This window comes from Athene noctua, chromosome 2 (assembly GCF_965140245.1).
Source record: "Athene noctua chromosome 2, bAthNoc1.hap1.1, whole genome shotgun sequence".
Lineage (NCBI taxonomy): Eukaryota > Metazoa > Chordata > Aves > Strigiformes > Strigidae > Athene > Athene noctua.
Genome location: NC_134038.1, coordinates 150001355 through 150014558, shown reverse-complemented (window position 1 = coordinate 150014558; position 13204 = coordinate 150001355). Strand labels below are relative to the sequence as shown.

At 35.2% G+C, this 13204-nt stretch overlaps 1 protein-coding gene across 3 annotated transcripts in view; it reads right to left on the bottom strand.

Moving 5' to 3' along the window:
- The window catches only part of ATP2C1 (ATPase secretory pathway Ca2+ transporting 1), a 65774-nt gene that overhangs the window by 14157 nt on the left and 38413 nt on the right, over positions 1–13204 (bottom strand). For all 3 annotated transcript variants that reach the window (XM_074900634.1, XM_074900636.1, XM_074900635.1), the window contains 11 exons: positions 13069–13130; positions 12589–12697; positions 9490–9645; positions 8772–8840; positions 6969–7044; positions 6386–6452; positions 5162–5286; positions 3821–3918; positions 2194–2289; positions 1992–2081; positions 449–553 (listed from right to left, as the gene is read on the bottom strand). In XM_074900634.1, coding sequence (XP_074756735.1) covers positions 449–553; positions 1992–2081; positions 2194–2289; positions 3821–3918; positions 5162–5286; positions 6386–6452; positions 6969–7044; positions 8772–8840; positions 9490–9645; positions 12589–12697; positions 13069–13130 — 1053 coding nt within the window. The remainder of the gene's footprint in view (positions 1–448; positions 554–1991; positions 2082–2193; positions 2290–3820; positions 3919–5161; positions 5287–6385; positions 6453–6968; positions 7045–8771; positions 8841–9489; positions 9646–12588; positions 12698–13068; positions 13131–13204) is intronic.

The window sequence follows — 13204 nt, the reverse complement described above, 5'->3', positions numbered from 1 at the left end:
CTGGGGAATGTGCTGTCTGCATCAAAACCAAAAAACCTGCGTTTTCAAACAAGAAATTTTACTATTGAACATCAATGCACCTTGTTGGTCTTAATTCATTATGTAACTATGTAGCACTGAAACCGCAGAAGATTGGCAGAAATGCTTTAGAAGTTTAAGGAGGAAGGAGAAGGAAGATAAAACAGCCAGGTATACATTCAAAGTCTCAGATACTAAAATACTTAAAATAATCTCCCAGTATGTCTTTTTTGGAAAGAATTTCTTGTGATTCTTAATATGCACTCCAGAGCTTGGAACTAAAACTGTGTCTATTATCAAACCATATTGCCAGGACTCTGCACTACTACCAGCCTGCTATAACTTCTGAAGTGAAAAATAAGGATATTAAGCAAGGTAGATAACCAGCTCTACAAAGCCAGTGCACAAGGAAACAGTGATTGAAGTTCACCTGCTGCGTTCTGTGAACACATTTAACAGCCATCCATTTTTGTTCTGAGCTGAAGGGATATTCAGCCTTCCTTATGTAGTCTTCCTGGAGTCCATCTAAACCCATCTGTAAAAAACAGAAGTACCACCACAATGTCAGGACCTTTTCAAACAGCTATGCAATTTGTTGACTTGAGACATTTTAGTTAACAATCATTACTTAGGTAAAAAACAGTTTCATCTCCAAAGTTGCTTTTGAGCCCACTGTTCCAGGTCAGACAAACTTCTGACAATTTAACACTGAAAGAACCTAGAAGTTTCTTTCAGGCTTCAGCATAAATCTGAGCATTTAACGCTATACACTATCTTCAATCCACAGATCTTGAAATACTTTGTAGAGTGTGACCATCCACGAGCACAAGTCTTGCAATGGCTAGCAAGGTAGCTCTTTGTTTGACAAAACATGTCTATTGCCCCAAGGCATTTTTTTATTTTCTTCTATATCATTTCTCTGCTAGAAGGTCCTATAAAATTGTAACACAAGACTGTGGCAAAGTCTGGAGAAGGCAAGTCACTGATTTTAAGTTTGCATGATCCAATCTGAAATGACTTTTTTAGTGCTTAGAATCACCCAGACATATAATCTAAAACTAACCATGAAGACTCCAGATAAAAGGCATTTCATTTCAAATGCTCTTCTCTCTCCACCCCTGATGCAACTCACAGCATTCCATGCTTTACCCTTAACCAAGACCAAGAGAACGTGCCAATTAAAGAAGAGGCAGAAGCAGCAGCCTGCTGTAAGCCATTTTTAGTACTTAGAGCTTCACAATTCCTTCACTTCCTCTCTTTCCAGCAACACATGTGAAAGACCTTTATTCTCAGTTTCTATGGGCTCTTGCCAAAATAATATCACTCTGATCCTTTCCAGTCAAAGACTGAGGACTTGGAATGAGTCTCAGCAACACAGATACATCTTAAGCCTCAATTACACAGGGAGAGAGACTGTAATGTATTCATCTTTCAATGTTTTTGAGTTTATTCACCATCACGAAAAAAAAAAAACAAGTGCTAAGATGCGTTGCCACATTTCTCAGTAGCTATAATGGGTGTGTCACAGCATTGTAAAAAAAAAAACATCCAAAACATTTAATCACAGTGTCCACAATTCAAATTATCCATGCCCTGCATTTAAAGGGCACTCTAAATGCTGTAATGACCGGTACATTAGTTATCAACTTCTTACTGCTTCTGATGAAAACTGGGAAAGAGACTATACAATCAATAATCAACAGGTAAATTAGCCTGTGGCAGTAAAAACACAGTACTAAATCAAAAAAGATTAAAATAAAGGTTTTACTTAAGTTCTAAATAATTTTCTCCCATCTTTCAGAATGCCCAAATGTTTCCACAGATAAGAAACACAGGAGACTAGCAGTTGCCATACAAATCTAGGAGACCCAAAGGAGAAGAAAATGAGAAAAGAAAAAACCAAACCCACAACTTATTTCTACACATTTCCCACCTAACATGAACCCAAAAAGCACCATCAAGTAAGTACACACCTTCATTGCAAGTGCGATTAAAGCCCCTTCTGTAGGCTTCCCCATTAACGTGTTGTTTCTAATCAAAGCATCATTGCACACACAACCAGCCTAAAAGATGAGGAAGGAAAGGAGAGAAAAAAGAACACAAAGTAAATGCCATACAAAGCTCTTGTGCTACATCATCAATTAAAACTTGCCTCTCCATGCCAAGATCTCTTACCTCAACAATTTTGCTAATAGATGGGTTGTTATAACCATGAATAACTTCACCATCGAGCATCACGTCTCCAAACCTGTTATAGCCTACTCCAGTAACCTGCAAAACAAACAGCCAAAGGTAGTATGCAATGTTCACCAGGTTCATAAACTGTTTTAATCTCAACTTTTTACTAGAAACTACAGAAAAATTTTAAAAGGCCATTCATAATGACTGATTTCACTCAGTGTGAATGGGTTCTCCTACTCAGCTTCTAATGTAGCAGGTACTAGATTAAGGAATAAAAACTCTGAGGACAAGCAAGTTCAAGGAAATATATTACTTTTTTTTCTGCCAAAAAGTAGCAATTTTATTCCTTTGCATAAATGCAGTTTATTTTGTTACCTTACAGTATTAGGCACACTTTTTTTTCTTCTTTATTTTGCTTTCTAATTTTTTCCTCCTATTTGCCTTTATCCTGGTTAATAATGCATACCCCCTGCAGCAGAATGGAAGTACAGAGTAGAGTCCTACTTTCATCCAGTAAGAAGAAAAAAAAAAAAAAAAAAAAATCATAGTTGAACAGTCTCTCAGCTGAGACCTCAGAGAACTGTTAAAAACAGTAATTGTATTTTTAGTGCACAAAACCAGGCATCCCACCAGGATCCTAAAAAAGTCTTCACATCTTCAGTATTAACACCTAATATATTTTACAGCCATTTCAAGTTCTCTTTCAATTCAGAAAAAGAAGCTGACTTGGACCAGATGTAAACAAACTGTGCTATTAGTAAAGAAAAAGCTATTATGTATACCTATAGAATTCGAAGAGTAGAAAAAAATAGTTACCAGTATATATAAGCAAACATAGGTAAATAACAGAAAAAAGAATAAAAGTGCTCAGGCTTATAAAAATCAATAACAAGACGCTCTGTTAACTGTAATGTGGAAAAAACCCTTATCAAGATGAGTTTCAGAACTTAAGAAATTATTTATATTTAAGTTTAAACTCCATGAAACCACATCTAGTTCCACACCTTGCTGCTTTTCCATTCCTGCTGCTTTTGCTCCTCTTTTGTGCATTTACTTGAGTCTTTGCAGGAACTCCCCAAACTCAACAACCACCGTTTCATGTCCTGCTCTTACTTCCAACTCCATCCATTACAAAAAAAAGCAAAAATGACAGTATATATTCAGTATGAAGGGTTCACACAGTAAATTGCCTTTTAGCCAAAGCTGGATATCCATATTTAAAATGTTTGTAACATGCAACTAATTTTTAGGCACCTGCAACAGCAGAATAGCCTCAACCTTCTGTACTGAAAAAAACCACAATCTCACAACTTGTCTTTGTACTGTATTTCAGCATCTGTCTTTTATTGTGGCCTACAGCCATCAAGAGATTTAAGGACTTAACATATCATACAAAAAGCTCGTCTTTAACCAGAGAAATCCTGGATAACACAACACAAAGACTGCAATACTAAATGAACTCAAGAACAGTATTAGCTGGAAGTTGAGGAACAGCAATTTGATGCAACTAATTTATGCTTTCTTAACTGATGCTTTACCTGCAGTATGCTCAAGCATGTTTCAGCTGATACACACAACAAAGCAAAAAGGAAAACTGAAGTCTAAGAGTCTCACTACAAACCTCAGCATGCTGTCCATCTGAAGTAAAGATATGAGTAACAGTCATTTCATTCTTTGTCAGAGTTCCAGTTTTATCTGAACAAATTATGTTGCAACAACCTGAAATAACCAATTAACATTTATAAGACAATGCTTATTTAGAATAATATAACTAAGAACAAAAATATTCAAGACAAGCAAATTTCTATAAATACTGCAGCTGTCTTTGTGAAAAAACAAAATGAGATATAACAAAAGCAGCCAATTTTCAACTATTAATGAATTCTTCTCGAGTTTGTTCAATAAATCAAGAAAGCTAATTAAAATCCCAAATTCACAACTAACCTGAAACGTTTCCACTCCCTACCTCTCCTTCATTTTATTCCACTATATCTCAAAACAACATTACTAAAATCTCAATTGCAACTCCTGATGATGAGGAAAGTTAAGAGCATGTTTTACAGCAGTCATTCTTCTTTATCAAAAAGTGCAACATCTATCTAACACTAGACAACTATCTAACACTACACAACACTTGTCACACAAGTGTGACTTACTATTAAACCTGAAAATTTTAATAAGATGGAAAAGGTTACAGAAATTTGAAATTTGCATATGCTTTTTTAAGTCAGAAAAAAAGAGTATTTTGAAAGTGTTGCAGTATCTTGACGTTTTTGTACACGATAGCATGAATTGGAGAAGCAACAAAGCACTTTGTGACACTAATGAAACTCTGATAGAGGCCCTGCAAAAAGTATTTCCAGTCTTCAAAGAAAGTCAGATGCAGCAGAATTATTTAAATTAGTATTTCTATTTCTTTTCCATGTCCTGTGCTTTAGATGTTTGACTGAAACTGTGTACAGAATGTTTTTAAACTTTAATGTTTATAAATTATTTTAGGCTTTAATATGAGCAGTGTAACATCCTGAATGTGCATTATGATTACAAAGCTTTTTCTAACATTAAAATTTGGATTCGTTTCCAACTGTCAGTATCATTCCTAAATTTACACCAAAAATTTAGTTTCAAAGACATTTTACAAGTCTTATTTAACAAGAATATCTTAGAGCAAACAAGTATAAAGAGTCCTGCATACAACTAATCACTCACAAAATTTAGAGTATTGCTAGTGTGGCATGCTATTAACTGAAAGACTGTTTATTTCAATTAAATTTTTAAAAAGTAGAAGACCCACAAAAACATATACTTTAATCCCTTGTAAAATGCATTCAATTTTAAATGTTTTAAAGATGCCACCACATTGCTATCAGACCTGCTTTATTTTAACTATTAGTCATCAATATTTGTGTTCATTTCCTAACATCTGTATCAAAATACTATCTTTAAGTGAGTCTAGTCATACCTAAAGTTTCAACAATAGGCAGTTTTTTTACAATAGCCCGTTTCTTCACCATTCTCATCACACCAAGGGCCAATGTCACTGTTACCACAATTGGGAGTCCTTCAGGGATTGCAGCTACAGCCAAACTGTAATGAAAGTAAATATACAAATCTTGTCTTAGAACATCATACACAAATTCACAGTAATGATGCATTTACACTTCAGAACACTGTTTCTGTAGCTGTCTCCTACTGAGGTTAAAAAGTGAAAGGAAGCAGCTATTGTGTGATTCTAGTTCTTTACTGTTCATTGTAAGATACTGAAGACAGTAACAAAATGCAGTAACTTAGACATTTCTACTCATTACTTATGCAAAAGTATGAAGAAAAGTTGGGGAAGGTAGAAATCAATTGTACATCTGTTTTGCCTGTATAAAACACGGATTAGAACTGTGCAAAGCTGCCCAGTATGTGAAGAATAAAAGTAGTCAGCACTAAACAGAACTGGGAAATCCCACCACTTCAAGTGACCACTGATCCACAGCTGTTACGTGCAGGTCATGATGTGGCAGCAAGCTAAGTGTGGGAATGGCACAGAAGGTCATTTAAAAAACAAATTAAAAAAACTGATAACAGTGTAAACAACATCACAATAACTCATTACACAATGCTCAAAGATGCAGTTCCTGGTGCCTTTTTTTTTTTTCACCCTCTCCAAAAGGGTAGACCTCCAGAGTCTGATCCTGTCATTTAAAGAAACACTTCTGCTTTATGCACTGTTCATGTAATTAGCAACTCAGCGACTTTTCTAGGAGTACAGAGTTAGATCTTCTAAATTCAGCGTTATTCTCAGCAGACACCACATGGGATTAAGTTTCTATAATATGCCGGAAAACAAGCTAATGAAGTACATGACACAAGGCTTCGTTACTTAGTTTTGTCTGATGCCACTTTATTTACTCAGTGACAGAAATTCAAACAGCACAACTCTATTGTCTGTTTGCAGATGTTTCACAAGACAGTCTGAAATCACCATACAAATGCACAGTTTAATAGACTGACAAGAACATACTTTATCATTAGAAATGAGTATGAATTTGCTTTTTTACAGTGAAAAGTCTGTTTTTAATTACTTATGTGAACTTAAAAGCAGAGTCTGTGTGCAAGCACATTATAATATACATCACTAGCTTTCAAGCACTTGCTGTCATGCACGACCTACACTATTTGAAAACCAAAATCTTACCTCACACCAATTGTGAACATATCAAGGATATGCTTTCCTTGCAACCAGCCAACCAGCATAATAACTCCTACAAAGAAAACAGTCATCATGATAAATATAAAACCAGCATGTACTGTAGCCTCATGGGGACAAGATAACTCAAATAGCCAAAACCAAGCTTATCATTGTGCTACCTATAAAAAATCTATTACTTTTTTTCCACTGTCAAAGCATGATTCCATTAGTATAGCAAAGGTGAAGAAAGTTTCTGCCAGTGAAATTGCCCAATCCTACCAACAGCAAGGGACTCAATTATGCACACCCCAAATCAGAATACAAGACACATTGCAACTTAAAAGGAAGCAGTTAGAGGACAAAAAGTAAGTTAGAGTATGTTTGCATGAAGAAGCAAGTAAACACCCTTATGATGAAAGTAATGTCATTTTAATAATCTTCAAATTATTAGTGGCATGAACTCAAAACTACCAATAAAAGGAGGAGTCAAACTATTTTAAAGGAGAGATCAAGCCTTCCATTTTCCCAAGCCTGCACATTAGTTTCAGTTACCTAATAATTTGTAATTTTTTTACATAAATTCACTTACCTATTATACCAAAGGAATACAAGGAAAGCTGTTTTCCCAAGAGATCCATGCTCTTCTGCAGAGGTGTCTTTGGAGCCTGGATGAATGGTAAATATGCAGCAGTTAACAAGCACAGGTCAAAAAGCATGAACTGTATCACATATCACCTCAGATGTACAAATTTCAAGACAATGTCAGTGAATAAGATGCAGTTGCACCCTATGTTCCCAGATGTTCACTTTGTGAAAACAGACTGCTCTGTTCCATTCTTGCATAGAATTCAAGAAGATTCAAGAACACTTGAATGAAATATTTATTAGAAATATTCTTTGGGAGCTTTTTGATGTCTACAGCAAATCTAGTACGAAAGGTCATAGCAAAGATTTTATTTAAAAAAAAACACAACCAAGTTGACTAAAAGCCAGCGCATTTCTTCAAAGACTAAAAAGTTCTTAATAGCAAGAATAAAACTGACTTTTCAAGACAGAGGCATTAGAGCCCTGCAAGGCCAATTATATTTCAAAATGAATTTGTTAATCATCTGCAGAAAATGCAATTTAGCCAACTGAAAACTATGGAAATATTTAGACAATCTAGTGACAAAGAAAAAAAAGGCATAGAAAAGAGAAGGGCACACAAAGCAAAAATTTTAATGAAGAAACAAAAAGCCAACAACAGGGAAGTGGATTTTTACACTGGATGTCAGTAAGTTTGGGTTTTAACAGTAACATAATGGTGGACTACACTGCAGAAAGCATGGCAAAAAAAAGGAAGACAGAGCCATTGTAAAATCATCTTTGTTCAATAAGTTATGTAAAAAGGGTGTACACTCCATGTGAGAAAGCTGGTATCAACTGATTTGCTCTTACTTACAAACTTTACTATTAAAATTAGTTTACTGTAATATAAACATCAAAAATAACACTACAATACTCTGATATTTCAGAATATTGTTGATGTAGAATGCTCACGCAGGGTTTTCTTGTTTGTTTGGGGTTTTTTACAGTAATAATTTCACTTGTTACAATACAAATATTATTGTATAGATGATCATATTTTCCTCACGTATGTATTAAAGTGGATTCCACTTTGGTGACTGGACAGCAGTATTCCCTTGAAATGTGTAGTAAGGCACTGCAGCTAACATGAGGTTGGTGACGCACTCCTGACACATTTAATGCCCTTAGTTGCTCTGTTTTGGAGAATTTCAAACATCTGGGAAAAAAGTGCTGCTTATACCATGCCTGATCACGTCCTGAGAGCTGGAGTCAGACTGTCTCCTTACGATCCTACATTGGTCAGGCAGCCAGAGAAGCAGCTAGAAGGCCCCAGATACACAACGTGGATCACCGTACTGCAATTGTGGGAGTTTGATATACAAGAGTCAAAGGGAGCTTATAAAAGATCATGAAGCAGCAGGAGACACATGCATAACCCCAAAATACACTGTTAATCAAAGGAAAGCACAGTCCTGTACCTGCAGCACACAAATCTATCATACAAATCCTGTTTACACAAACGTGCTTCCACTTGAAAAAAAATACGCTTCCAGAAATTGCAATGACATTTGTTCCATTGAACAGGTTCAGAATATTATTTTCACAGTTAATATTTTTAGGTCAGCTATGGATATTTTGTGGCACTGAATTCAATTATAATAATTTTCGTGTTCAAGAGCTTGGATTTGTTTCACTAGAGGAAAGAAAAATATTAAAAGCAATGTATTAAGCTTAACCAAGTTCCTATGGAATAAATGCAAAATTTTTGTGAATAAAATATACACTTACATAATATATGACTTTGGTTCTATATATTCACTCTTACCTCTTCTGCTTGCATCATTTTGAAAACCTCCCCAAATTCAGAGTTTTCTCCTGTTCCAATAACTATCCCCTAAAAAGAAAAAACCCCACAAAAATAAAGCCAATTCAAATCTGAAGTTTAATTGTTAATGTTAGCAGTTGCTCTTGACAGCTTTGACTCAAACGGTGGGCAAATGCTGTTTAGCCTGCTACAATTGTATCAGTTTTGTTTATGAAATTAACTCTTGGCAGAAGTAGGGAATAGTTTTGCTAAGAAACATTTTGACTCTGTGAAACAAATGGCTGTTCTGAGCACTGCGAAAGTGCTTAGCAACTACCAGTAATGGAACTCAAAAAGGGTAACACCTATTAAGGTTAGCCCCAACTGTATTTTCACTTACAGGTTTTCAAACACGTGAATGTAGTTCTAGAAACAAAATACCACATCCTAGACAGAAGACTTCCACATCATCTACTCCCTATAAACTTGAGCTCTCCAGGCCCCAGATTAGTTTTGTTCAACTAGTGTCTGAAAAAGTACCAATGAGAAAAGATCTGCAGTGTTTCAGAGTAAAGTCTTCTGTAGTTCCAGTAAAACTTTCCATTTCTATTGTTTCAGAAAACTCAAAATATATGTAGTCATTAAAAACATTTCTCAATTGGTAGGCGAACTTTAAAAAGAACTGTCTTCAAATTGTTGAAATGTGGAAAATATTCTTCCCTATCCATAATGATTTTACCTTTGCTTTTCCACATCTGACCAATGTTCCCATGAAAGCAATATTGCTCCTGGAAGTAAGGTCTCCACTGGTTGCTGCTGGCTGAGGAGCTGTAGATTTAGAGCAAGGAGCTGTCTCACCGGTGAGACTGGATTCATCAATAGAGAGGTCCACAGCCTTTGAAAACAAAATAGGTAGAAAGTATGACAATCTTTTATAAGTAGCTGGAAGTTTTAATAGAAGTTTCTCAGTTTTGACCATTAAACATATATCCAGTTTATTCATATGGTAAGAAGCCATGTCAATATCGACCATATTTTAAGGATCAACAAAGCAACAAGCACTCCTACAGAATATTGAAGCAATGCAACAAGCTCTCTTTGAAGAGACAATGTTTACGCATAATTTTATGTCCACAATTGTTTTTCTATAAAACATTCAAGAAGTTGCAACTGTGATGCATTCAGTCACCAAACAAAATAATTAACTTACAATGCAAGTGCACACACGTTATCTTCTCAACCCTTCCTCTGTCCCTCCCACAGTCCATTAAGAATTCTCTAACAAGAGCAATTTCATACAGTGGTTTTTGTTCACAAATTCTCTATAGAAAAATGCTATTCAGGCAACAGTCACATAGACTAGAGGAAGAAAAACTGCCTTTTTTTCATTTTGGTTTTATTTTTGTAGTTGTTGGCAGCATGTGGGGGCAGTTAGAGAAGGAAAAGCTAAAAATTAATTGGTCTGTATTAATCAGATGACAGATGAAGAAAATCAAATGTGTGTTCTATAAATATAATGTGAAACAAAAAATAACTTATCGAAATATAAAATGAAATGTCTTTCCCCAACTGACATCAATTCGTACATATTAACATACTGACTTTAATGGGTCTTGAACAGAGCCAAAGCCTGAATCATAAAATTCTGCTCACAGAATCTAAGGAAAATAATTTTGCATTATTAAAAAGTATAAAGCCACTATTGGTGACCATATCACTAAATTTCAAGATAACCTTCTCAAGAAAAACAGTATTAAGGATGTATAATAAAACTGAATTGCCAAAACTCTTTGAAAGGGTATCACTTACAGGAGTAAACAAGATCAGTTATGATACATTCTGTACCACCACACTACAGCAGATCACTCCAAGGTTCAAGTTGAGGGGTTTTTGGTGTTTTGTTTGTTTGGGTTTTTTAAGTGGCATGATAACTCTGATGCACTCCAGTTCTAGCTGGACAACACAATGAACACAGGCTGCTAGGTCAAAAATAAATTAGTCAGTGCTAGAGAGGACAGTACCTTTACTAAAGTGCCTTCTAATCAGTCAAACCCCTCTAACTCCTGCTATTCGCTCAAATAGTGACCAGTGCAGTACCCATTTTTAAAAGAGAGATGCTGTCTCAATAAAGGAATAGAGACACTTGTCAAAAAATGCAATGCATCTTTCAATCAAAGCCAAAAAGAGTTATTAGCTCCAGAAAGTTCTGTAGTCATTTGGTATTTGTAGTGTATTCCTCAAACTCCAAGCTGAAACAGGGATGAAGTGCCACTTCGTTACTGTTCAGATGCAGTCACAAGATTTGAAACACTTATCACTGCCAAAGGGAGTTGTGTTTAAAGTCTACACTGTTATAGGTATGTTAGCTCTTGATGTAATATTCTGGCTTTAGAGAAGATCACCACAAAACTTGATGAACCACTCGTTAACATACAAAAAACCTAGACCAGAAAACCTGGGCCAGAAAAGGTCTTTAAATATGTTTCGGAAAACAAGATTGCCTTCACAAGATTAGACCAGAGAAGAAACAACTTCTCAGATATATGAAAGGCTTCACGAAGTAAACAGCGCCTAATTACCATTTCTACAATTTTCCAGGACAGTATCAACCAGAATATGCAGAAGAGATCTAGTTCTTTCTCTGATAAGATAGTCTCATACATATTTTTATTTTAAATCCACCACCCCATAACAATGCCCAGTAGAGACAAGATGAAAATAAGATGGCATGCTCTTATTTTCAAATGATCTGCAAGAGTAGTTGAGATAAGGATGGCACAAGTTTTCATCTACTGTAGGGCTACAGCCAGTTTAAAAATTTCTAATTCCATTTCTGCTTTCCTTTTAAGAGATTCAATCATGCTGCTATCATAGCATGCTATATGCTCATGAGCAAGAAAGTAGATGCTGCCACAACAGCACTTTCATATCAATGCAGAGACTATACAATTGCTGAGGGAAGGAGAAAGTGTCTGCAGTCACAAAAAACAAACTCACTGAAGTATTAACTACACTACAGCGGCTGACAACAGACAGTCCAGACAACTTTCTCAAGAGCATCACAAATTTGCCTCAAACTAGTTCATTTAGGCTTTATCTATAAAATGAACAGTGATTAATCCAGTATCAACCATAGATATACTAGGTATACAGCTCACCATATCAAGAAAAGATACTTTAACATGATATATAGGCCGGATACTGGGCAACCTGAGCATGCCCAATCTGACAGAAAAGCAACATGACATTATTCAACCAAAACCATCAAAATAAGCAAAGCGAATATATATACATTCCAACTAATTTTTAGAGAATCTGCAGTACTATTATAATGCTATTGCTTCAACTCAGGCACTTTTAGCAGTGCTAAAGTTACAAATTAAATATTTAGTAAAATGAAAGATAGAACAACACACACTGATGAAAAAGAGAGAAAAGATTACACTGGCACAATATCACTTTTTTTTTTTTAATATTCCTTATCAGAGAACACTGAAACTATATTCTAAAGACTAATATAAGTAAAGACTTAAAAAAAACCTGCAACCAGCTAGTAAGGTATCTTATCATTCACACTGAAAATGATAATTTTACAACATCTTTAACACGGAGGAAAAACAACTAAATTTTTCAAGAATGCATTATTACACAAAATCGGAAAAATTTTTCCTCTCATGTCCTACAATTGAAAATTACATATATTGTTAAGAATGCACAATTACATTTGGAAAGTAACTGTTTCAAAATAATTGTGAATGTATTCAATGGTTATCTCCTCTTCCCCTCTGTCCCACAAAAAGAAAAGTTATTAAATATTAAAGCAATATTAGGCATATACCTCAAATAACCGTAGATCAGCCGGCACTCTGTCTCCAACTGACAGGCAGACTGTATCACCTGGGACTAAATCTCTTGCAAGTGTATGTTCCACCCTACCTTCTCGTACACTGTAGGTAAAAACATGAAGAACATTACGAATGTCTTCTCTGGCATTTTGTCCAAGAAAAGCATTCACACTGTTGACTATGCATTGCAATGTTACTGGTTTCAGAAAAATGTTATTTCTAATTTGCTGCTTGCGTCTTAGAAGTTAAACATCAGTAACATCATTTGAAGGGTTCAGAGAGGCAATAACATGGAATAATTTTTTAGGCTCATAAAACAATCTTTAAAATAAGCAAAAACCAAAACATGTTCTGTGTCAGCATAAGAGCTTGATACAAAGGCAATAAGTTCAGTAAAATCTTTTTCATTCACTCATTTCAGATTAAACTTAATATGACTTAATTTAGGACTGAAAGAACAGGCAATTACATACCAATGGCATTCTGGAGGCACAAGTTTACTAAGCTCTTCAAGAGATTTTTCTGATCTGTACTCCTGCAGAGACATTTAAAAAAAATAAAGCAGGTCATCTTTTTAAAACAGGCAAAAGTTAAAAACCAGTAAGATAC